General features: G+C 44.4%; 1 protein-coding gene across 4 annotated transcripts in view; it reads right to left on the reverse strand.

The window, feature by feature from the left end:
• The window catches only part of FAM171A1 (family with sequence similarity 171 member A1), a 105872-nt gene that overhangs the window by 72064 nt on the left and 8824 nt on the right, over positions 1-24984 (reverse strand). Inside the window, exon 1 of one of the 4 annotated variants that reach the window (XM_045588357.1) lies at positions 7128-7359. The exons of the other annotated variants lie outside the window; for them this stretch is intronic. Within the exon in view, the coding sequence (XP_045444313.1) occupies positions 7128-7146 (19 nt within the window). The 5' untranslated portion in view covers positions 7147-7359. Of the gene's footprint in view, positions 1-7127; positions 7360-24984 lie in introns of those variants that run through there. 4 annotated transcript variants of the gene reach the window in all.

Raw genomic sequence — 24984 nt, forward strand, 5'->3', positions numbered from 1 at the left:
CTTTAAGAGGCCCATCCTCTTTCTTCTTTGGGGGAAACATTGTCTACATATTGTAACCAAATATATTTTACTAGAGGCCTGGTGCATGAAATTTGTGCACTGGAGGGTGTGTTGGGGGAGAGGGGCCCTTCAGCTTGGCCTGTGCCCTCTCATAGTCCGGAACCCCTTGGGGGATGTCTGCCTGCTGGTTTAGGCCTGATCCCCGTGGGCCTAAGCCTGCAGTCAAACATCCCTCTCGCAGTCTGGGGCTATCGCAGTAGGGGACCCCTTGCTCCTTTCCGCCCGCCTGCAGTGGGGGCAGGAGAGGTTTCTGCCACCACTACTGTGCTCAGCAGCCATGAGCTTGGCTTCTGGCTGAGCGGTGCTCCCCCTGTAGGAGCGCACTGACCACCAGGGGGCAGCTCCTGCATTGAGTGTTTACCTCCTGGTGGTCAGTGCGCATCATAGTGACTGGTAGTTCTGGTTGTTCTGCCATTTTCAGTTGATTTGTAAATTAGGGTTTTATTATATAGGATTCCTGCAGCACAATATACTGTATTATCACTATTACAGATTTGAACCATATTCTACTGGCAATTAGCAATTTCTGCACTGCACTAAAGCACTTCTGTGGTATTAACCCAGCCAACCGTTTTACTTATATTACACATATCTACCCAAGGAATGGTAAGAGTTTCTTACAGACCATCTTCAAATCTAACCATCAGAGTCTATTAAAGACTTAGAGCACATGTGTCAAACACAAGACCCGCGGGCCAAATCCGTCCCGCCAGGCCTTGCAATGTGGCCCGCACCGCGCTGTCATCACTGCACTCCGCTGCGTTTCCATCACAATGACAGTTTATGACTGTTCAGTAAACCATTCGGCCCGCGATTTAGGCTGGATTTTAGATTTTGGCCCCTTCTCTGATTGAGTTCGACACCCCTAACTTAGAGGCAAGGGTGAGGAAAAAAGAGTCCACACACACACACACACACACACACACAGAGAGAGAGAGAGAGAGAGAGAGAGAGAGAGAGAGAGAGAGAGAGAGAGAGAGAGAACAGAAAGAACTCAAACCAGCCCATTAATATCCTTGTTGTCATGATAGGAACCACAATTTAGTCATAGATGTAATACTAAATTGCAGGCAGGCAATTTGAACCAAGTGAAGACCTTTACATTTCTAATCACTTCTGAGTAAAAACATCTGTACTGATGCCTCCACCCAGCACTTGCCCTGCATCCAAGGACGTGGACCAAAATGGAAAAGCCATAGAAGTGACAAGACTTAAGAAACGTTAGAGGCACATCACATAACACATCTGTCAAAGGATTAATGACTACCAGCAATAAACTGGTTAAAACCAAAATAATAAGAAGCTCTTTCCAACTCCTTTCCTCCTCTCCTGATGGCTAGCAGCGTCCCACATACCTTCCTTGCAAAATTTACGTACCCAGAGAGCATTGTTTCTCTATAAGTGGAGAGAAAACTTTTAAAGACAATTGAAAAGCAATTGGGTGCAGAATCTGTCTAGCTTTTAATGACTGCCCCCTTCCAATCCTGTTCACAGTTGTTACACCCAAACCTTTGTTCAGTGGCAAGCCTTCACTGAATCTTTCTAAAACTTAGCTTCACAAGAAGATAACTTTCTTTTCACACGTATGTGGTTTATGCAATATTTAATTAATTAAAAAAAAAACACAACATACACCAAATTACAAACAAGTTCAACTGGCGAAAATAGTTTGAGAACAGAATTCTCTAAACTAGCCCCGAGCTCCCAGGCCAGCACTGCACACTGAGCTGAGAGCTGGGGCACCAACCCCAGGTCCCGTGTGGGGACACACTGGATCTGGCGAGGGTGGAATGCGTTAACATCCAAATCTACCACTGGGGAAACGAAGGGTTACCGTCCACTTTCTAAGATAAAAAACGCCCATTTTTAAAAGAGATCTCACCAGCTCTTCTTTCTGCTCAGGACCTCGCAGCAGCTAACTGGCCTTCTGCACGGAGTCTAAACTGCTTCCTTGGGCTGGCAGACCCCGAAGTCTTTGGCTCAGCCAGCTCCTCCTACTCCTCTCAGGGAGCTCCCCTCCCTCCTCCTCCATTTCAGATTTCCTCCTTTTCTCTCTGTCCCCTTCCCAGGTCCTTCTGCCCCAACACTGTGTACCCCAAACACTGAGAGCCTATGGCACAGTTTTTTACCTTGTGCTGGAACTCAGGTTTCCAACAGCTTACTGTGTTTGGCGGGAGTCATGGAGTAGAACTAGCCCATAAGACTGGCTCCATCCCAGAACGTGTGTCCATTTCTTTTCTTTGTCCCCACATGACATGCTCACTTTCGCCCGTGGCAGGGCTTGGCTCCTGGGCCAATCGGCGTGCCGGGCGGTGACTGAGGGGGCGGATGCTATGCCCACGCTGTAGGTGAAAGTGCTTCACTCTGACCCAGGGAGGATGAGTCCAGAAAGGAAAGAGGAATTGCTCTGACATCCATTGCTCTATCTTCTCAGACTCCCTTTTTCCCAATTTCACTTCAGACTCCTACTTGTAACTACACCACAGATGAAACATATCTAGGTCAAATTCCATCACAGATACGCTAAGGATGCCCAGGATTAGGCAATCTATGATGAACTGTTCGGTTAAAAAAAATCATTTTCCACGGCAGCCAATTACCATCTAATTTATCTGTTGGGCAAGTTTAGATTCCTCTGTTTTATGTTCTATTTTGTAAGTGGAACAAATCAACTGGAGTGACCTATCTTCTCCCTGCCTCCATCACATGCCATTTCATTCACATTTGGTTTGTCAAAGACGGCTCAATACGCAATTAAAAATAAGTCTCAAATGACTTCCTCTGGTGCGAGTGAGTGCTTCCTACTAGTCTTGGTTTTTTGGTCAGGAGGACACAGCCACATGTGGTGGTTTTTCACCACTAAAATGCAGCAACAAATATGTAGAAATGATTAACCATCCCTTCCTCCCCGCCCCCGTCTCCTGAAGTACCCACCAAAAGTCAATGTAAACTCTAAGTTTCAGAAGAAGCAGTCAGTCCCTTTAAAAAACACACACAACACACACACACACACACACACACACACACACACACACACAAAACAACAACAACAACAAAAACATTAACTGAGATAAAATCGCTAGGAAGTAGCATAGCATGAAGGTCGGCTCTGTCCCTGCCCATTGAACAACCAGGGCAAGCTACCTGTCCTTCCCAGGCACCGACCGCACAGGAGTGAGGGGAGCAACAAGTCAATGCACACACAGTGCTCACAGCGCCTGGCATGTGCTACGTGCCCACAGGGTCCTGGCCACTACTTTCATTTCTATGAAGTCATGGTTGCTCTCCTCATAGAGCAGCCTCTCTCTCGGTAAGGAAACTTGATTCAGAACAACAGGGATAACTATGTGTACATTGCTTAAAACTACCAGTACTTTTGCACTCTTTAAGAAAAATATTTTTAAAAATAAATATTAGCCCCGCCTGTGTAGCTCACTGATTGAGTATCAACCATGCACCAAGAGGTTACTGGTTCCATTCCCAGTCAGGGCACATGCATGAGTCTCAGACTTGATCCCTGGTGAGGAGCTCGCAGGAAGCAGCCAATCGATGTTCTCTCTCATTGATGTTTCTATCTTTCTCTCCCTCTCCTTAAAAAGAAAATCAATAACATATTTAAAAATAAAAATTGAATATTAAATTATTGGTTTTCATCAGCAACTGAGCTATTCTGAACAAAAGTAGGCAGGTAACTTGGAGTTTAATCCTGCGAGCACAGCAACACGATGGACCTCAACCTGCTGAAGCTGCTGCTCTTGGGATCGCACCTTCTCATGGAGAGGAGGGGCGGAGCCTGGCTTCCTGTGCTGCCTACTGCCCGGAGGAGTCTGGCTGCTTCACCTGGTTTAGGTCATTACTCTCCTTTCATCACTTCCTTAATTTCCTCACCAACTTTTGTCTGTGATCCCTATCTAGCCTCCGGATTTGGCAACCTGGTTTTCAAAGAGCTCAGGCCCTGGCAAGCACCTCCTCCCCAAATTCTAATATCCAGCAACTGCAGGTATCTCCCCAGGGCACTGTCAGCATCTCTGTCAGGGTAGAGGTGAGAAACCACGGGTCCATCACTGAGCTTCTCCTTTCCACAGATTATCAGCATCTCAGTAAATAGTCAACACAACCTTTAAAGAAGGCCAATGACACAAAGAACCCGTGGCTCAGAGGTTGTGTAATCCGCCCCGCCCCTGGTCATGCCACCAACAGGGAGCCTTGGCAAAACTAAGTGCTTCCCAGGACCCAAAGACTCCTCTGTGGTTCCAGGTGGAAGGAAGCCTCAAGTGCAGGGCCGGGAAAGAAGGCTGAGAATTTCAACGCAAGGGAGCAGGGCAATTCTAAATCAGCACAGTGTGTGTGTGTGTGTGTGTGTGTGTGTGTGTGTGCACGCGCGCGCGCACGCACGCGCGCTTTAAATATATTTTATTGACTTTTTACAGAGAGGAAGGGAGAGGAATAGAGAGTTAGAAATATTGATGAGAGAGACATCAATCAGCTGCCTCTCGCACCCCCCCCCCACTGGGGATGTGCCCAAAACCAACGTACATGACCCTGACCAGAATCGAACCTGGGGCCCCTCAGTCTGCAGGCTGATCCTTAGAATCAAGTTGATGCCATGGAAAGCAAAACAGAGGAAAGAAACCAAGATCCCTAGTGGCATTGCTAAGCCATATTGAGAGTGTGCCTTTTGGTGTTTTAGTTTCATAAACCAATGCTCCCTTTTTTGTTTAAACTAGCCTTGGGTTTAAACAATCTAGAGTTCTGTTGCAGGATGCATTTAAGACAAACGATTTCTCTATTGCCCAGGATAGCATTGCAACTTGCTGAACATGGTGTATCATTCACTTGGTACACATTTTTTCACCTGAAATGGTTGGTGTAAACAATAAGCTTCATTCTATTCCAGACTGAGCTATATTACTGTATTATAAAAATCACAATTCCCCAATATTTCTAAAGGTACACAAAGCCATTTCTTTGGGAGCCATGGAATGGGCAAATGGAAGTAAAAGAGAAAAAGCAAAAAGCTTCTGTGGGAAGGGAGTGGACAGATTATTCAGATTCCACAGATTAGCACAGAAAGTTCTTTCAGTCATTATTAATAAGATCACACTAATAATAAAACAAGAGCAGTGCACCTGCCAAAAGCTTTTCAGCTCATTCCCCTGGCACATAGGTAAATGCCAGCCGCAGGCATTTCATTGGCCGTCTCCGCGGCAGCCGGTGGCGCTGTGCGAACCCTGCGGTCTGTTTCACACGCAGGCCTCCCTGGGACAGAAAGAGGGCACTCTGATGGGAGGCACTGCGGAGCCCCTGTCAAAGGAAGACGCTGAGCCTCCAAAGGCTGATACTGACCTCAAGATCCAGGTCTTCTAACTCCACAGCTTGGAAGTATCTCGTGCCTATGCCAGCGAGCAGACAGACACCAAAAAAATCTCGTGTTAAAAATTAGCCCCAGCCGAACCCGGTTTGGCTCAGTGGTAGAGTGTTGGTCTGCAGACTGAAAGGTCCCGGGTTCGATTCCGGTCAAGGGCATGTACATTGGTTGTGGGCACATCCCCCGTGGGGGGTGTGCAAGAGGCAGCTGGTCGATGTTTCTCTCTCATCGACGTTTCTTGTTCTCTATCTCTCTCCCTTCCTCTCTGTTAAAAAAAAAAAAATCAATAAAATATATTTTAGAAGAAAAAAAAGATTTAAAAAAAAAATTAGCCCCAGAAACACATTTCTTCATCCTATTCCCAGTTCCAGGGCACAAGGCTTGTTGGTGCCTGGAATACCACACACTCTAAAGTAAAATAAATGCTGATTACACCACTGATTTGTATATTTTAAAAAATACATTAAAATTCAAGAGCTCAAGTATGATCTAGCATACCTAAAAACTAGCACTAGCATTTTGAGGCATTTGTATTTTAAGCTCAACTTCTTAGAGACAGTAAAACCAAACACTGATTGGTGTTTTCCTTTCTAGAACATGAATGAAAAATAGGTGGTTTTCTTGGAATTTCCTCAGTTTTGGTGGATGCCAAACGGTGCCCTCTCACTCTTTGGAAGCAGAGAGCTTTATGCTCCCGGCGCTGGCTGGGCTCCAGCAGGGACAGGGCTGTGTCCCTCCACAGACAAGCAGGTTCCGGTGTGAGGCTGCTCGCACAAAGCTCTTTTGTACGACATCTAAGTGGTTTTCCAATCTTATCGCATGAAGTGATGACACAAATATAAAGACTTCATATGCAAGGCAGAACTTTCCAGCCTGAAGGAGCTAAGGTCACTAAGTAACGCATACAGGCAGCCTGGGCCCAGGGACCCGCTGCTCTGAGTGCACTGGCCGGAGCACTCCCACTGCTGTTCAATTATCCCTGTGACCTGACTGTCCTCTCCTCTGTCCCCTTCACAAAGGTTTCTTCCAAGCTCATCTCAGTAAGGGTAGCCTGGAGCCATGAATTTCGGCTAATCTGTCTGGATCTGGGTAAAAGAACAGTTTGGAACCACTTCACAATTTCTTGGCATTGATGGTTAAAAAAACAAACAGAACCTATTAAGGGATGTTCCAAGCAAACTGACGTCACCTTCCCCCGGACATCCTCAGCACAGAACCAACCGCAGGGCTCACACACTATACATTTTCCATTTTACCATCACAACCACCCCGTCAGACAAGCTGGAGAAGTAGCATTTAAATCTCCTCCGCCAGTCCCCAGCGCACTCTTTACAGCCCCTGAACCCCGTATCGGCTCCGGGGGAACTCTGTCTACTCTAGGCAGCACCTCCCTTCCAGGGCTCCCCACCCCTGGGTTCCAGGATCTACGGGCTTCTCATGCTTTTAAAACTCTCTCCCCTGCTCTTCATACAGCTTCCCAGCCCAGCATGTCACTGTCCCCCACTCTCTGGGAAACCCTATGTCAGCCCTCCAGGTTTCATCACTAGCTTCTTACCAGAACCGCCAGCCCAGGTTTTCAAAGCTGCCTCCTCCATTCTGGAACCCCTCATCTAAGGGAGGCCCCTCCTCCTAGACCTGCAGCTCCTGATTTTCCGGGGTTTCCAACCCTAAAAACGGGCACATGGAAGAACTAACTCACCCAAATGTCGCAGCTGCATTATTCTGGCCTCAGCAAGACTAAGGTTTCAGTCTAACTGCAGTAAGGCTTTTCCATAGTCCCTCTCCCTTTTTAATGAGAAATGCAGCTCTAGGACAATGGAAAATATCCTCTAACTTGGATTTTAGAACCTGGTTCTGTGATCAAAAAGGAGACACGATCATCTCCTCGCATGTTATGTACTGCCTGGTCAACGCCTCCTCAGCACTGTTCTGGGCAGGAAGCAGGCGGTCTGGAGCTAGCATTTGGCAAACCTTAAGTAAGTGATTCTTAAAAATTCCAACGAATGAACATTTGGTGGTTAACTACTAAAATTATTGACCTTACTTTGTTTATCATCTACTGGAATAGTTAACAAATTAACCAAATGCAACAGTGCATTAAAGGAACACTCAAGGTATACTGAAAGAGGCCAAACAAAAGTAAAATCCCAAGTCCTCAAAATGGTGTTCCCCAACCTGTGTTCCTAGGACATGGACAGCTCTTGGGGCTGAAGGAAAGGGGTGCACCAACACATCTGGGGGACCTGGGTAAACAAAGGTGATTTTCTGGAAGGTGGCACCTACCTTGAGCCGGGAAACACAGGTCTTAGCACAGGTCCAAAGCTGTCTCTACCAGATCATCTGTGAATCCGAAACACCGGAAATTCCTGAATACACTTTCTGCCACAGAACTGTTCCTAGAAGGCTGCAGGGCTCAGAACTGCTGCCCAGCAAGCAGCTTCCCAGAGTGCCTTGCAAGGTGCACTGGGATTCTGTGAACTCTGACTCAGGACATGCAAAAACCTAAGTGTCACCTCTTACACTGAGATAAGAAGTCAACAAACATGTTACCTCATTAAAAGTGCTCTCTTTTATATTGTAAGGAGAAAATGATATAAATTTGAACAATAAACCTAATTGGTAGTCTCTAGGGGAGGTGAGAGGGTCTGAAATGGGTGAAGGTAGTGAGAAGGTACAAACTCCCAGCTACAAAATAAATAAGTCGTGGGGATGTAATACACAGGGTGGTAACTACAGCTTATAATACTATATTGTATATAGGGTGGACAAAAGTAGGCTTACAGTTATTTGTTAAAGAAATAATACAATAATAATACAAGAAAAACCTGTGTTTCCTATAACCACAACTATGAACCTACTTTTGCCCTGAAAGTTGTCAAGAGGGTAGATCTTAAAAGTTCTTATGCCCTGACCAATATGGCTGTTGGTTAGGCATCATCCCATTCCACTAAAGATTGCTAGTTCAATTCCTGATCTGGGCACATGCTCAGGTTTCAGGTATGATCCCCGGTAGGGGACGTGCCCACCAGTGCTTCTTCTCTCTCTCTCTCTCTCTCTCTCTCTCTCTCTCTCTCTCTCTCTCTCTCTCTCTCTCTTTCTCCTCCCCCTCCTTTCCTTCCTCCCTCCCTCAAATCAATTAAAAAAAAAACAAAAAAAAACAATGTTATATGTCAACTATAGCTCAACTTGAAAAAGACATTAAAAATAAACTTATATTGCCGGAACTGGTTTGGCTCAGTGGTAGAGCGTCGGTTTGCGGACTGAAGGGTCCTGGGTTCGATTCCAGTCAAGGGCATGTACATTGGTTGCGGGCACATCCCCGGTGGGGGATGTGCAGGAGGCAGCTCGTCGATGTTTCTCTCTCATCAACATTTCTAGCTCTCTGTCTCTCTCCCTTCCTCTCTGTAAAAAATCAATAAAATATATTTAAATAAACAAACAAACAAACAAACAAACGTATATTGCCTGGCCAGCAAGCCTCAGTGGTTTAGCATCAACCTAAGAACCAGAAGATCTTGGTTTGATTCCCATAAGGGCACATGCCCAGGTTGGGGGCTCAATCCATAGTATGGGGTGTGCAGGAGGCAGCCAATCAGTGATTCTCTCTCATCATTAATATTTCTATGTCTCCCTCTCCTTTCCTCTCTGAAGTCAATAAAAATATATTTTAAAAAAATAAACTTATGCTGAAAATGTTACTTTAAAATCTCTTCATTTAATGGAAAGGTTTTGTTGCTAAAACATAGATTTTAAAAAAAAAAAAATCATGATCCTAAAGTACCTCATCAGGATTTTCATACAGAAGGAAAACAAGCCATGGGACAAATGGATTATTAAATTTTAAACGGCAATTAAATATTTACAAGACGTGTGTTTCTATTTAGCAACAATATTGAGATTAGAAAAATTAAAATGCTGCTCTTCTTCGACTCATAGCCTGAAAGTGACAAGGGATTTTCAGCCTTTTTTCATTTGTACTGGAGACTCAGAACACGTGTGTGAACTTCTCAACAAAAGCAAACAGTGTGTACAACTATTTTTTGTTTCCACCAAAATGGGGTCAGTGTGTGTATACACATGGATATCATATTGCTTTTAAACTATGATAGTTTAAAAAGTATAGAAGGAAGTAGGAATAAATTCCTAAGACTGATAATAAGAGTTTCATTTTTATCTTCCACTGAGACTCAAGTTTCTGATGTGTTTAAGTTTTCATTCTTTACCTGGACTGACGAGGGAGAGAAATTGTTTTAATCTTCGCATTTATCCTCAGATCTACAATCAGCAATTGAGAACTTAATGCAGTGTCTGTGTCAGAGGTCCTTAAGGGTGACACTGGGGAAGTCTTTGGTTTATACACAAGTCAACAGCACAGCACTGTGAGGGAGGAGGGGGTGGGAACGAAGATGTTCTTCAGAGCACGGTACTCTCAAAAACTCAGCTGAGAGAGGGAAACCTACAGGGATAAGCCAGGGTGTGAGGTGACCATATGAAGGCCCTCTGCCACCCCCGGGTGACCAGTGTCGTTGGTGCTTTGTGTATGTCCTCTCTGAGGCAAGTCTGGGCTGTAAAAGATCCACACCACACCCCCCTAAAGAGAGAGAAGAGGAGGACCACACAGGGCAATTTTTAGCAGTACAACAGGTTTGTCCTCAATACCTAAGAGGGAGAAAAATCCGACCGGATACTCAAATGTCAGTGGTTGCCAGCCCAGGGGGCTGTGGAGTCTGCAAGCGTGCAAAGCCATATGCAGAGACATTCTCTGTGCACTGCAAAACCGTGCCACATGTAGCGTTTTGATTTTAGGATGTGTTTTGTCTACTCCACTTAGAAAAAAAAATAATTTATTGATTTTTTTACAGAGAGGAAGGGAGAATAGTTAGAAACATTGATAATAGAGAAACATCTATCAGCTGCCTCCTGCATAGCCCCTACTGGGGATGTGCCTGCAACCAAGGTACATGCCTTGACCAGAATTGAACCCGGGACCCTTGAGTCTGCAGGACAACGCTCTATCCACTGAGCCAAACCGGTTAGGGCTCTACTCCATTTTAATTAATTATTTCTGAAACGGGGATATGTTTTAACATCAGTGTAGGCAGGGTCTGACCGGAATGAAGGAAATACTGTCCCTGAGGTAAGGAACTCCTTTCCATGCTCTCCCATTATTTTCAGCTCTAGAGATAAATGGTTTAGTCAACGAGTGTGAATGAAATGTAAGGTGTTAGAACCTTCACAGGACCAGAATATCTTCCCTACTCAATGATGCTATGTAGGCCATGGGTAGAGGGGTAGCTACGAAGTGCTGGGCTTGTTTTATACTTTGGAAGTACTGTTTATATAAGAAATTGGTTCTCAAATATAAGGATTTGGGGGTCACTGTCGAAGGCTGAATTTTCTAAACATGGTGGAAACTGATAGAATTCCATTTACTTGCTCAGTCCCATAATGCATTTGATAGTTGTGGTTGGGATCTTGGCACAGACCACACCGTGTCCTCCAGGGTCCTGCTCAGCCTGACTGCTCTGCAAGTCCGTGCCCAGTACGTACCCACAGGCAAGGTGGGCAATTACTGCTGGAAATATAGCCCCCCTCTGATTTTCTTGAAGATATAAAGACTCCCATGAGAGCTGCCATCTTGGGGTCCCCAAGTCAGCACTGAGCAATCTGAGGTGCCCCAGAGGGGTGTCCAGGCCGCTCTGTGTAGGCGTGAGTCTGAGTGCCAGGACCACAGCTGGATTGCAAAGTGTTAAACTTGGAGACAACCTGCCAGCACTGGACTTGGCTAGAATTCTTGCAGCTTTTGTTTCTCCTGGGCCATCAGATGGGTGTGTGGGATGGACTGATTTGCCTCCCCCAATTTATATGCTGAAGCCCTACACCCAATGTGACTGTATTTGGAGGCAGGGCTTTGAAGAGGTGCTTAAGATTAAATGGGGTCTTAAGAATGAGGACCTTATCCAACAGGACTGGTGGCTTCGTAAGACAATGAAGAGAGACACAGCTCTCACTGTGTGTCTCTACCATGTGAGGACACAGAGAGAAGACTGTTTATAAGCAGCCTCAGCCAGGCCCTTGATCTTGGATTTTCAGCCTCCAGAGCTGTGGGAGGTACATTTCTGTTTTCCAAGGCACTCAGTGTACAGGATTTTGTTATAGCAGCGAAGCAGACTAGTTCAGTGGGCTGGCAGAGTATTAATTACTAGGAGAGTTGAAGCCACAGCCCGGGATGGAGAGAGTGCAGTTTCAGAATACATTTCCTGGAATCTACCACAGCTAGACGAATGGTCAGGTTTGCTCCAAGTACACCTATGTCTGAAGAGGTGCAAAGGCCTATCTTGGAGGAAACGGCACTCGTTAGTGGTTAAGTACAAAGGGCCTGGGGGTTGGAGCGACATGAGTCCCAGATCTGCCAGTTGGTCAGGCAGCCCTGGGAAAGGTGTTTGCAACTGTTAAGTCTTCCATTTCTCCCAGGTAAAACTGCGATGACACAGCAGCATCAGTCTGGGCTGCGCGTACAGAAAACTTGGCTAGCAGTAGTTTACACGGAGAGGGGTTCATATTCCTCAAAGACAAGAAGTCGGGAGGCAGCCCTTGCTGGCCAGGCTCAGGTGCAAGGTGGTGCCATCAAAAGATGGGGTCCTTTCCAGGGGCTCATCGAACCACCCTCAGCGCGTTGGCTTTGTCATTCCTAGTGCTGGAGCACGGTCACCACAGCGGTGTCCCAGCAGAAAGGACGGAGAAGGCAGTCCAGCTCCTGCCACTTGTGGGGGGGGGGGGGGGGGGGGAAGCTCCCGAAGCTTCTGGCAGCTGGGATGTGCTCTCACACTCCCAAACTGAGCCCTGAGCCCAGGCGGCTCTAGCCCTGAGGCTCAGCCCGCTGACCCTGACCCAGAAACAAAACCAGGGCTCCATGAGCAAACAGAGGGACAGTGTAGACATTTATTAGTGTTTAAAATGAAAAGTTACATGAATACAGTAATTGTTGACTAGTAATAAACTTAAACTTTCATCTTTTACCATGACCCAAAGTTATCTGATAAAGCTACACTTCCTTTGGTGAGATTCTCTACAAAAAAAATTCAGGTCTATGTTCCAAGGCGTCAAGAGTAGAAATAATTAGATGAACTCCTTAGGAAGAAATGTGAGCAAATGAGGCCTAGGCCAGGTAGCTCAGCAGGTGAGAGCATCGTTCTGATACACCAAGGTTGCAGGTTCTATTTCCGGCAGGGCACACGTAAGGAACAACCAATGTATGCAAAAAGTGAGTGGAGCAACTAATCAATGTCTCTCTCTCTCTTTCTCTCTCTCTCTCTCTCTTTCTCTCTTTCTCTCCCTCTCCCACTCTCCCTCTCTTTCAATAAATAAATAAATAATGTGAGCAAATGACCTTTACCTCTAACTTCATACTAGAACCACACACTTTTCTGTATTCCCAAAACACAGGGAGTTAACATCACTGGACCTCGTTTTGGTGGCTTCAAATGAGCAGTGTATGCAGAGTGTATCTTTCCTATAAATATATCAAAGGCTCTGAAAAATGGGACGGGGGAAGCACTTTCATTAGCAGTAGGGGAAAAAACACCCTCTTTCAAGGTTTTTATGGTTTACCTATCATGGTTTTAAATAAACTTCTTCTTAAAAAAAAACCAAAACACAAAATATTCTTCTCAGCAGGCATTCCACATAAACAGTTCAATTAGACATCCTCGTTGAAATACTCCCTTTGGAGTTAACCCAATATTCCATGTTTTATTATCAAAACACTTCTGCTTAGCTCACAAAAAGTCCTATTTGAGAACTGCCAGCTTACAGTACTAATCTGTAACAAGTCCTGTGTCCAGGTGATATACTTTAGAGGCCATTCTCTAAATCACCAAAAAATCCAAATTAGCAAAAAAGTCGAGAGGCTTCACAAGATACATTTGAAAACCTTTATCCAAGAGTTACCTTACTGTTTTTCAATTACTGGCATAGCCACTGTTCCGTTTAGCTCGACTATGCATTAATGAAGATTTATGATAAGACACAGGAATTGCTTACAAGTGTGAAAAACTCTGCTTATAGTTTAAAACACACACACACACACACACACACACACACACACAAAAAAAAAAAAAAAAAAAAAAAAAAACCAGCCCTGGCTGGGTAGTTCAATTGGTTAGAGTATTGTTCCAATATGCCAAGGTTAAAAAAAATAAATAAATCTGCCTTCAAAGCAACAGGGAGAAACCATCAAAGAGGGGAAGGTTATTCCATTTCATCCCAGCAAAAAGACAAACAGTGCCCAAGTCATCAGCCACTATGCAGAGCTGGAGATAACCCAAGAGAGACCACCCTGTTTCCCCGAAAATAAGACAGTGTCTTATATTAATTTTTTCTCCCAAAGTTGCACTAGGTCTTATTTTCAGGGGATGTCTTATCTTTCCACGTGCTATGTCTTATTTTCGGAGGATGTCTTATTTTCAGGGAAACACGGTAGGTATTTCACAGGGTTAAAGGGTCCCTTCTGCAAAGGCGAAGAGGTCAGACACCACTGCCCCAACAGAGGGGGTCGTAAAAATAAAAGAATAGTCATCAAACCAGACTTAGGAGTATGCCACTGTTAAAACACTACTCAGACTAACCCTGGACCCCAGTATCCAGTCCCAGGGGTTAGTTCCTGGATTCACAGGCCTACGCCCAGAGCACCATTCCCCTAGCTCCAGGCACCACCCAGGGTCTGCATGTGTAGGCAGCATCCCAGAGCAAGAGGAAGGAGATTCTGATGCCATTTGAGACACCCTGACTTGGGACTACACGCCTTAGGAGAGATCTACATGCCAAAAGAGCCCACTCCACTCTGGGGTCACTCCTCAAGACTTCCAGCAGCTAACCTGATGAGATGCCACTGACTGGAAGAGGTCTAATCACAGCTGGATGCTACCATTTGCTGTACAACTATTAGCAAGTGGCAGTGTGACAGGCTTCTATCAGTCAGTTCTTGCATTTAATTATGCTCCATTTCATACATCATTTTAACTCTCCCAAGTTAACATCGCTAAAGTCACACCAACAAACGCACAGCATGACAAATTAATGACAAAGGGAAAATAAATATGAATACTACTCCCATAAAAGTTCACCCCTAATTCGAGGCATTTCAGTATACAAGCCTGACCCTCATCAATGGTTTTGAAAATGGGGTCGGCACACTCGTGGGCTTCTGATCATGTGGGCCACTCCTGGAAGAGCTTGGAAACCCCTCCTGTTGTGAGTCATGGCCCAGAATTAAACCTGCATGTGATTACTCCATAAGCAAAGACTCTGTCACTCACCATTCCTCCTCTGCACTGGCACTCAGAATACTTCAAGACAACACATGATGCTGACACTCAACCGGGCTCAACTCCAGCTGCATGCCAGAACCGGAGGGAGAGCTCTGGAAAAGTTAGGCTTGCTCAGGCCCCACCAGACCCCTGAATTGGAATCTCTGGGCTATGTCCTAAGCATCAGTAGGGCTTTAATGTGCTCCCAACTGATTGTAATGGCCACCCAGGGTTGAGCGCCACTGGGAATGTTTTTGTTTCTCCCAAGACTGGGAGGCGGACAGTTTCCCACAATCTACATTACAAATGGAATCCTTAAAAACTGAATGTAGCCAAAACTGGTTTGGCTCAATGGATAGAGCATCGGCTTGGGGACTGAAGGGACCTGGGTTCGATTCCGGTCAGGGGCATGTACTTTGGTTGCGGGCATATCCCCAGCGGGGGGTGTGCCAAGAGACGGCTGATCGATAACTCTCTCTCATCGATGTTTCTAACTCTCTATCTCTCTCCCTTCCCCTCTGTACAAAATCAATAAAATATATTAAAAACAAAAACAAAAAAAAACTGAATGTATTTCCAAATCAGACAACTTCCACTTCTATAACAGGCAAAGAACCTCAGGGGTGGAAGATGGGTTGCCATCTGTGATCTCGTTTTCCCAGCCACACAACTCTGTAACACCAGGAGTCACACCTCCGGGTTGAAGGAGGTGCAGTGAAGGCGTGAGAGCAGCCTTCTCCTCACTGTTCCTCCAGTTTAGGTTGAGGAACCTTCTAAAAGTGGGGTTTATAACAAAGTTGGCAAAGGCAGCAGCTTCCACCAACTATGGGGGTGTTCATCTGACACATTGCCAGGAGCAAAAATGAGAGCTAAAAATGATTCCTCCCAACAACTGCCTTCTGCTGAAATAAGGGTTGCCAGACTTGGCAAATAAAAGTGCAGGACGCCAGTGACGTCTGACTTTCAGAGGGACAATAAACAATGTTTAAGAGTAAATATGTCCTGTGCAATACTGGGCATACTTACACTGGAAGCATATTCATGGGCTATCTGAGGTGTCACTACACTGAGTGTCCTGTGTTTCATCTGGCAACTCTGCCAGTACTAGCCCCCAGATAAATGGCCTCGCTTTGTTGCTTTGTGTTTGTTTTGTTTCTGGAGAAAGGGATGGTGGCATTCCGAGACAAGAACATTTGAAAACCTTGTGTTTGTCCCCAACAACATGCTCTGGCATTCATAGACACAGGCACCACCCAGAATAAGATAAGAGCAGAATGTCCCTTTCTTCCAGAGACTTTTCAAAGAACCGTGCTCTTCGGCTCTGCACAAAGCACACAGAACAGGGGAGCTTCCTCGTTAGCCACAGCTGAGCAAATTCATCCAACAAAGGAAGCATTCAACTCACACTTTACATCACAACCCCCAAAATTTCAAGAAACTCTAACAGAAACCAAAAACAGGGGTGAAATTGTATCCAGCTCATCCAGTAATTATGAAGTTCTATTTCCTGTTTTTGCTCCTGAGAGAGAGGGAGGAAAGACACAGAGTAGAAAAGGGGGAAGAGAGGAGGAAGAAAAGGGGCGTAACTGGATGTGCTCTCAGCAAACACTGGCTGAAGACCAGCAGAGTGAGAAGCAGCTCCGGGCCCAAGGAGAGACAGCTGGATTCTGGGTGGGTACACACAACCTCTCAATACAGGGAGGAAGTATTTGGATGTCTCCTGCTGTACCCCAGCAGCTAGAGCAGTGCCTAGAACAAGGAAGCACTCAATCAGTATTTACTGAATAAACAGCGAAGGTGTGCACTCAGACCTCAAAGGCGCTGGTACCTCATGCTTTAGATCAGGGCTGGGGAACGTCTGGCCCGTGGGCTTGTATAAAACCCAAGAAATCATTTGGTCAGTCCCTGCTACGGCATTACGGGTGAGTTCATTAAATGTTTGACCAAATGTAACAGGCTAATTTTTAAGCTGATAATTGTGTACAGCCCGTGAATGATGTCCTAGATATCAAAGGGAAGAGAAAGCAGAGCATGAAAGGGTGAACTGGGGGGTGAGTGAGTGGAGAGAAGAGTGTGGACAGCTGCTTTTCTGGTAATGAATGGAAGAAATGAATAGTCTGAGGGGGCTATGGGGCCAAGGGGGGTGCCATTTCACAGGTACGGTATGTCCTTATGGTGGGAGAAGCCTTACGATCCGTAAGATGAGGAGATGGAGCCACAGCAGAAAGACAATGACTGCACAACTCAGACTAAAAGTTGTCCCAGGAGTAGAGGATGTCTTTTCTCAACTTCCTCTCCCTCGAGCCCCATATCCCCTTCAGTATGAACCAGCCACAGCCCAGCTGGGTCCCAGGACCACTCCTGAGAGCCCTGGCTGTTACCCGGGTGAGTGGTGCTGCTTCCAAATTCAAGGAGATGAACATTTCAAGAGGTAAGGGACTGGGGGACTCAACGCCACTTCATTCATTGAAAACACAAAACAAAAACAGAAACTGCCGGGAACTAGAAAGACACGCGCTCACACAGATCACTATTCTGCTGGTTCCTCGAAGGTCTTGTGGACTCGGCAGGCAGCCAGGAGTCTCCAGGGAGATAAATTACGAGTCACTCAGGAATTCTGCTTCCTTGGCTGTGCCTGGCCCACCTTCCCAGGGAGAAAAGGCAGCTCCAGGCAGAGCCACTCTTATCTGGGCGTCAAAAAGCTATGGTTTGGTGTGTTTTTGTTCTTTGTTTTTTTTTCTTTAATGTCTTAAGGATTGTGTATCTTCACTTTAAAAATATTTTTCTAGCCGAAACCGGTTTGGCTCAATGGATAGAGCGTCGGCTTGGGAACTGAAGGGTCCCGGGTTCGATTCCGGTCAAGGGCATGTACCTTGGTTGCAGGCATATTCCCAGTAGGGGGTGTGCAAGAGGCAGCTGATTGATGACTCTCTCTCATCGATGTTTCTAACTCTCTATCTCTCTCCCTTCCTCTCTGTACAAAATCAATAAAATATATTTAGAAAAATAAAATAAAAAATAAAAATATTTTTCTATTTGTTAATATTTATTCCTTTAAAATTTTTTAAATTAAATTTATTGGGGCAACACTGCTTAATAACAGTGTATATGTTTCAGGCATTCAATTCTATCATACATCCTCTGTATGTTGCATTATGTGCTCACTACCCAAAGCCTAGTCTCCTTCCGTCACCATATGTTTGCCCCCTTTTGTCCCCTTCTTGTTCCTCCCACTCCCCCGCTTTGGTAACCACTCTTCTGTTGTCTGTGTCTATGAGTTTAAAAAACCATGTCTTTTGAATAAAGCAACTCATTCCTCCTTAAAAAAAAAAAAAAAAAAAAAAAAAATGGGACTCTACATCTCTGAATAACAATAGTCAATTATTATTTCTTTAAACCAAGGGTGGGGAACCTTTTTACTGCCAAGGGCCATTTGGATATTGAGAACATCATTCAAGGGCCATACAAAATTATCAACATAAAAATTAGCCTGCTATATTTGGTCAAACATTTAATTAACTCTCCCCTACTGCCTTGGTGGGGCCAGACCAAATGATTTCTCAGACCTTATGCGGCTTGTGGGCCAGACATTCCTCACCCCTGGTTTAAACAATCCCCATAAAGCAAGCGATAAATGACTTATTCAAGATGCCATTTGCACAGTACTAAAAACCACACTAACACAAAACTGAAAAAACATGCATGCTTTAAAGTTTATAATAGTCAAACTCCATTTAAAAAGAAACAGTATAAAAAAGTAGTTCAATATCAAATGCAAAGTGGAGCCAGAACAGAATTGGTATTCCTGTTGCTCCCTGAAATAGTTTTTTGTGTCAGAAATACACAGTGTGATTGGAGATGGCCTTCAGGCAGATTAAAGATAATGGAACCAGAAGTCCACAATGAGGATCACTGAGGGCTATGAACAGTTTTATGTACACAATAAATATTCTCATTATTCTCTTGCTCCTCCCATTCCCTCCCTCTTTGGTAACCACTATTCTGGTGTCTGTATCTATGAGTTTGAAAAACCATGTCTTTTGAATAAAGCAACTCATTCCGCCTTTAAAAAATATATGGGACTCTACATCTCTGAGTAACAATAGTCAATTATTATTTCTTTAAAACAAGGGTGGGGAACCTTTTTACAAGAGAAAAAGATAAGCAAAATTCCTTACACACAACACGTAAATGTAGTAATCCAGCCACCGTTCTTGACGCTAGACTTTGACTAAGGTAAGAATAAATTCTTGGGGTAGCTTTCTTAAGCTAAGTTAAAAATATAAGGAGAAAGTAGCAGCTCTTTACCTGCTGGCAGGAGTGGTGGCAGCATAGCACAAGGTGTATGCAAGTAGCTGGATCTGATGGGCAGCTCCCTGGGGCGATCTCCTGTCTCTGATGTGTGTGGAGGTAGAAAGACTTGAAGCAGTATGGCCCACCGACCAATGACCACTGCATGGTAAGAGCTGCAGCACTTCAGAGGCCACGCCAGAGCCAGTGAACCAGAATCTGAAAGTGGTTTGTATCCATGTTGAAGTTTGGGAAGCAGTAGTTGGGAGAGCAAGATCAGCTGGCCTTCTGCAAGGTCACCCCAGAACCAGAGGTAATAGGAAGGCCAGGCAAGTTACCAAGCACTACTTTCATTATATTGCATTTCTTTTTTTATATTTTTTAGTTTTACTTACCTTTTCTCTAGAGTAACAGAGCTGTTTTCCTTTTCTTTATCTACAAGTCTTAATTTTATTATTTTTTTTAATTTTTTGTGTGGCCATTGTGAATTGACTAGGTAGCAAGCCAGCGTTTCACCATGAGCTAGGGAGTCACTGAAAGCATTACCCAGAAAAATGACACGTAGTCAGAATCCCACCGAAGGGGCCAACCTGGTGCCACAGAGCACACAGAGCAAGGCTGAGCGCTCAGCCGCGCCATGGACAGGTGTTCCACAACAGGCTTACGTCCACATGGAACAGCAGTCCCGCTGAGTAGATAACTGCATCCCCTACACTGTAAACTTCTGAAGAGTGGGGGTTGTGCATCTATTTTACATTGTCTGACACACAGTAGGAAGGGGTTAAAAAACATAAATGAATAGGTGGATAAGGAGCATGTTAACCCAGGTTCATGCTGCAACACTCTGCCCCTTCTCTTTCAATTCCTGCAAAGGCAGGAACCTCCGACCCATTCCTGACTGCCAAGAAGTTACTCCCCACCCGAGAGGTCTCTGCCATGGCTCCCAGGAAGACCACTGGAGGGGCCTCTTCCCCATCACTGTACCAATTAGCATCCGCTTCCTCATCTTGAAGACACTTTGAGGACTTGGATAGATAGAAATACTGCATTCAACAGCCACATACATATATATATATATTCTCCCAAGATTGGATATAGTGTTTTTTTTTCCAATGTCTCTTCTGCTGCTGAGTGGATTTTACAGAGGTTGAACTTTCTGTACCCTTTCGATAGCTGTGATGCGGACACCCCCATTAGACCAATTGAAAAAGCAGGAACAAAAATGAGGAAAGACAGTAAAGATCAGTCACAAAGACGACTAATTGTGTTCTAAATAAATGGCATGAAATTAGCAGAGGAGGCAGGGGTGGAGGAAGGTTATGCTGGAAAGGCCTGGCCCTTTGATGTTGGAACAGTCGGTTGAAGATTAACCAACCGAGCAGAATAAATGGGAAAAGAGGATTTACAGTAATTTGGGAGAGGAAGATAGGTCAGACAAGGCAACAGGTTCACAGACTTAGAATAGCACCACCACTGATGTCCCTGGTCTGAGACATGCGTTTAATAGCAGGCTCAGCAATTCCACTGATAATTTTGCTGCCACCCCCCATCCCCCACAAAGATCTCTTGTTCCTCCCAATTGCTATAATTCTTAAGGATGGTTTGTAGCTCAGAGAGCCCTTTCCTTCCCATTTCCACACAATTCTCAGCCTGCAGACCCGAGCTTGAGAGCCACCCTGTGAAACCTCCCTCCGTACCGAGTTAGTCATTCCCTCCTCTGCACCCCGACACGTTATGTTTGATAGCAGTGTTTACCTGTGCTTCCTCTATAAGAGCTCGGGTTCCTGAAAAGCAGGGGCTGGGTCTTAATTACCTTTGGATCCCCATAACTTGGAACCAGAAGTGACTGATGAACATGTGAGCTATGCCTGGTGGGCAGTGTGACTGCTGTGCAGGAGCTGGGTGGCTCCGACAGGAGTCCCTGTGCAGAAATCACGACTGAGGATGTGAATCTGACCTCCTAGAGCACATGTGTCAAACACAAGGCCCGCGGGCCAAATCCGTCCCGCCAGGCCTTGCAATGTGGCCCGCACCGCGCTGTCATCACTGCACTCCACTGCGTTTCCATCACAATGACAGTTTATGACTGTTCAGTAAACCATTCGGCCCGCGATTTAGGCTGGATTTTAGATTTTGGCCCCTTCTCTGATTGAGTTCGACACCCCTATCCTAGAGCCACCGAGAGAGACCCGCTAAAAGGAGAGAAGGATGGGTGTGGGGTTACCACCTCCACAGTATAGCAGCACATGACTTCAAGCCACTTTTTTTTTTTTCATGTATAAAGAGGAATTTCTTCTGAATACCTCTCAAGATTATGAGGAGCAAAACAAATACTGGATCTGAAAGTACTAGACTTTTAATGGTTCATACAAATTTAAGATAATAATATAAAGACTCTCTGCTGGATAGATGAGTAGATGGGTGGGTGGGTGGGTAGGTGGATGGAGCAGCCATGAAGCAGCCAGCTATCAGGAAGATAAGGTTAGGACGTGTCTAACTTCACATCTTGCCAGTCCATGCTCTCCTTACACACCTGCAGAAGGATTATACAGTCAGAAATGGGAAGATATGAGATATATAATCTAACAAGTGCACATAAACTACACCCCTGGTCCAAAAGGTAGTAACTCCTTTCTCAAGTTCACTTAGCTTTTTGTAGTATTTTAACATGTATTTATTTTAGAGGCATAAGTTCAATCTTTAATTGACATTGCATAGATTTCCATTGAGACTCTGAAAGAAACATCATTACAGGCAATTATTTTATTTTTAAGTTTAAAGAGGAAAATGAATTTCAAATGGAACACACACACACACACAAACTGTTTCAAACAAATGGGAAAATACATTATAGGAGCCTTTTATCAATGGTAACTCCAACTAAAAAACTAAGTTACAAGAATCGATACTAAAGAAAATACAAAGCGTGTTATTAAAAGCCAGTTTAACAGTTTGCTCTGCCAAGAGGTGAGTGAGCTAAAGGAACACCTTCTGAGTTTGGTTTCATTAGGCAGTCTTTAAGTTTATAGTAAAGGAAAAAGTGGATCCATACAACTGTGCACCAAGCATGTGCCCTGTGTGCCCGGTGCAGGGGTGTAGGAAGGAGAAACTTAATTTCGTTGCGGCCATAGTGGTAGCATTTGGACACTCCGTGGAGGGAGGGAGTCTGCATGCAGGGCCCCGAGAGCAAAGGCCCCTTCTAAAAGGCTCCCTGTGTTCCAGCAGATGGCTGTAAACTTGACCAGACTGCAGACCCGTGTCCTCCAGCCTCACTGGTTGGGTGCATTAACTTTTCTATCCCTTTCCCAAATGCTTTTCACACATCTATACATGTGCAGCAGATGGTAGGTAACAAAGGGAGAGCCATCAGCCGAGCAAAAAGCGAAACCCCGTGTTCCAGAGGAGGCATCTGAAAACCTGTCACCCCCAACCTCTGCTTAGATGGAAATATTTTAAATAGTGAAATGACATTAAACACAAGTAATATATTTTATGTCATCCTTTAGAAGCAGAATCTATCTGTATTACAATACTTGGAATAATAGACTTGCATTTATTTAATGCTATTTTGTTTTCCTAGCTTAAAATTAACAATAGGTATTCTTTTAGGTCCGACTGCCTGTGAGATCGGGCCTAAACCAGCCTGCCAGCCTAATCACCACCTAACTACTCCCCTGCCAGCCTGGTCACCCCCAACTGCCCTCCCCTGCTGGCCTGATCGCCCACAACTGCCCTCCCCTGCCGGCCATCTTACGGTGGCCATCTTGTGATGACATGGGCGCAACCATCTTGTGTGAAGGCATGATCGTCAATTTGCTTATTACCACTTTATTATATAAGATATGTATGGATATGTATTTTTTAAGAAGTACCTCAACTAAAAGGGCAAGGACACTAAAAGTGATTCTATCTGATCAGTTTGGATATTCAGTGAGAAGAAAATTTGTCTGTAGTTGATTTTTTGAATATATTTTTATTGACCAGAGAGGAAGGGAAAGGGCGAGACAAAAGAGACATCAATGATGAGAGAGAAACATTGATTGGCTGCATCCTGCACACCCTTTACTGGGGATCGAGCCCCCAACCAGGGCATGTGCCCTGACTGGGAATCGAACCGTGACCTCCTTGCTCATATGTCGATGCTCAACCACTGAGCATCACTGGCTGGGCTATGTGATTCATTTTAATAAAACATCAAAAAATTTTAAAATTCTACATTAAAACACTGTTTAAAAATAAACTTAATGGTATAATTTTAATTTCTAAAAGTATTCCAACACTCTTCAAACACTAGAGCCATTTATAGCTGGAAAATAAATGTATGTGCTATACTATCTGTCTGTCTACCTACCTATCTATCTGCTCACCAAAATGGCTAAAGTTAAAAAAATTAACACCACCAAATGTTGGTGAGAATGTGGAGCAGGAGAAATTCTCACACATTTCGTGTGTGTGTGTGTGTGTGTGTGTGTGTGGTGTGTGTGTGTGTGTGAAAGATACAACCAATTTAGAAAAAGGGCTACCAGTTTCTTATAAAACTAAGCATTCACCTATTCTATAACCCCCAAATTTCTCACCTTTGCATTTTCCCAAGAGCAATGACAACATATGTCCACAGAACTGCATAAAAATGTTCGTAGCACCTACATTTACAACAGAGAAACTTGTGTCAATCAATAGGAAAATGGATAAACAAACTGTAGAACAGTGACACAGAAGAATCCTATTCATCAATAAGAAGAAACAATCTCTTGATAAAAGCAACAAACAGATGGATCTCAAAAGACACAGTGACTAAGAGAAGCCAGAGTACATTCTGTAATTTTATGAAGTTTTAGAATAGGCATAAAGGTAATCGATGGTGGAAAAATCAGAATAGAGTTTCCCCTTAGGGGAAAGGCAGAAATTTACTAAGAGACATAAGGAACTTTCTGAAAGGATGGTAATATTCTGTTTCATGACGGCATTGGGGTTGCTCAGATGTATGCAGTTGTCAACACAAGATGTGTATGTTTCCTTGTATGTAAATTTCCCGATGAGGAAAAAATCATAAATACCTTGAACACTAATAAACAACATGCATGCTGCAGTATTTCGAGGAAAGACCACTGACAGCTGAGATGTACTTTAAAATGCATCAACAAATAAGATGGATTAATGACTAGACAAAAGAATGAACAAATTATAGGTAAGAAATGAAGCAAGTTAGTTGTATAATGTAAGTGGTGAGTATGGGTACTCGCTGTAAAATTCTTTCCCCTCCTTTTTTAATATGGCCAATCATTTTCACAAAATAAGTTAAAAGCAATCTGTTATAGTCCTATAACAGCATCATTTAAACGTTTATTTTCGAGATCACTGCATAAGCAAAGAGAAACTAAGCATCTTTTCTTCTTTTTGAGTGAAAAAGAAGTTTTGCAAGTACGTCCAAATACCAAATCAATACATGTACACTTACTTCACTACTGTCAATAAAGCCCTCACTTGATGCCCAAGGAGAACAAGGGCATCTCATCAGGCATTACAAATCCAAACACACCTGAAGGACTGCCTTACAAACCACCACATCTCTCCCTAGCCCACCCCTCCAAGGGATGGGTTCTAACAAGTTTCTCTTGTTATATAAGCAAATGCTAACAGACTTGAAACACAATCCAGAAGATTTCCCAACTCCCAGCTGGGTGTAACCCTAAATTCCACCCTGCTCCATGGACCTCCCTCCAGAGCTCATCATACTTATTTGAGTGAATTTCTTATCGCTCCTCCGCATCTGAATCCCACAGGGCACCAAGCACGGAGCTGGGCTCTCAGGAGCTGTGCAGTAAATAACTGTTCGGGTTGTTTTCTATGGTTAATGGTAAAGGCAAAAGGGAGCGCACACGGGTATTTTTGTCTATCTGCATTTAAAAAAAAAAATTGATATAACTTCTCTGGGCCTCAAATTCCTCCTCTATAATG

This window comes from Pipistrellus kuhlii, unplaced genomic scaffold, assembly GCF_014108245.1.
Source record: "Pipistrellus kuhlii isolate mPipKuh1 unplaced genomic scaffold, mPipKuh1.p scaffold_m20_p_1, whole genome shotgun sequence".
Lineage (NCBI taxonomy): Eukaryota > Metazoa > Chordata > Mammalia > Chiroptera > Vespertilionidae > Pipistrellus > Pipistrellus kuhlii.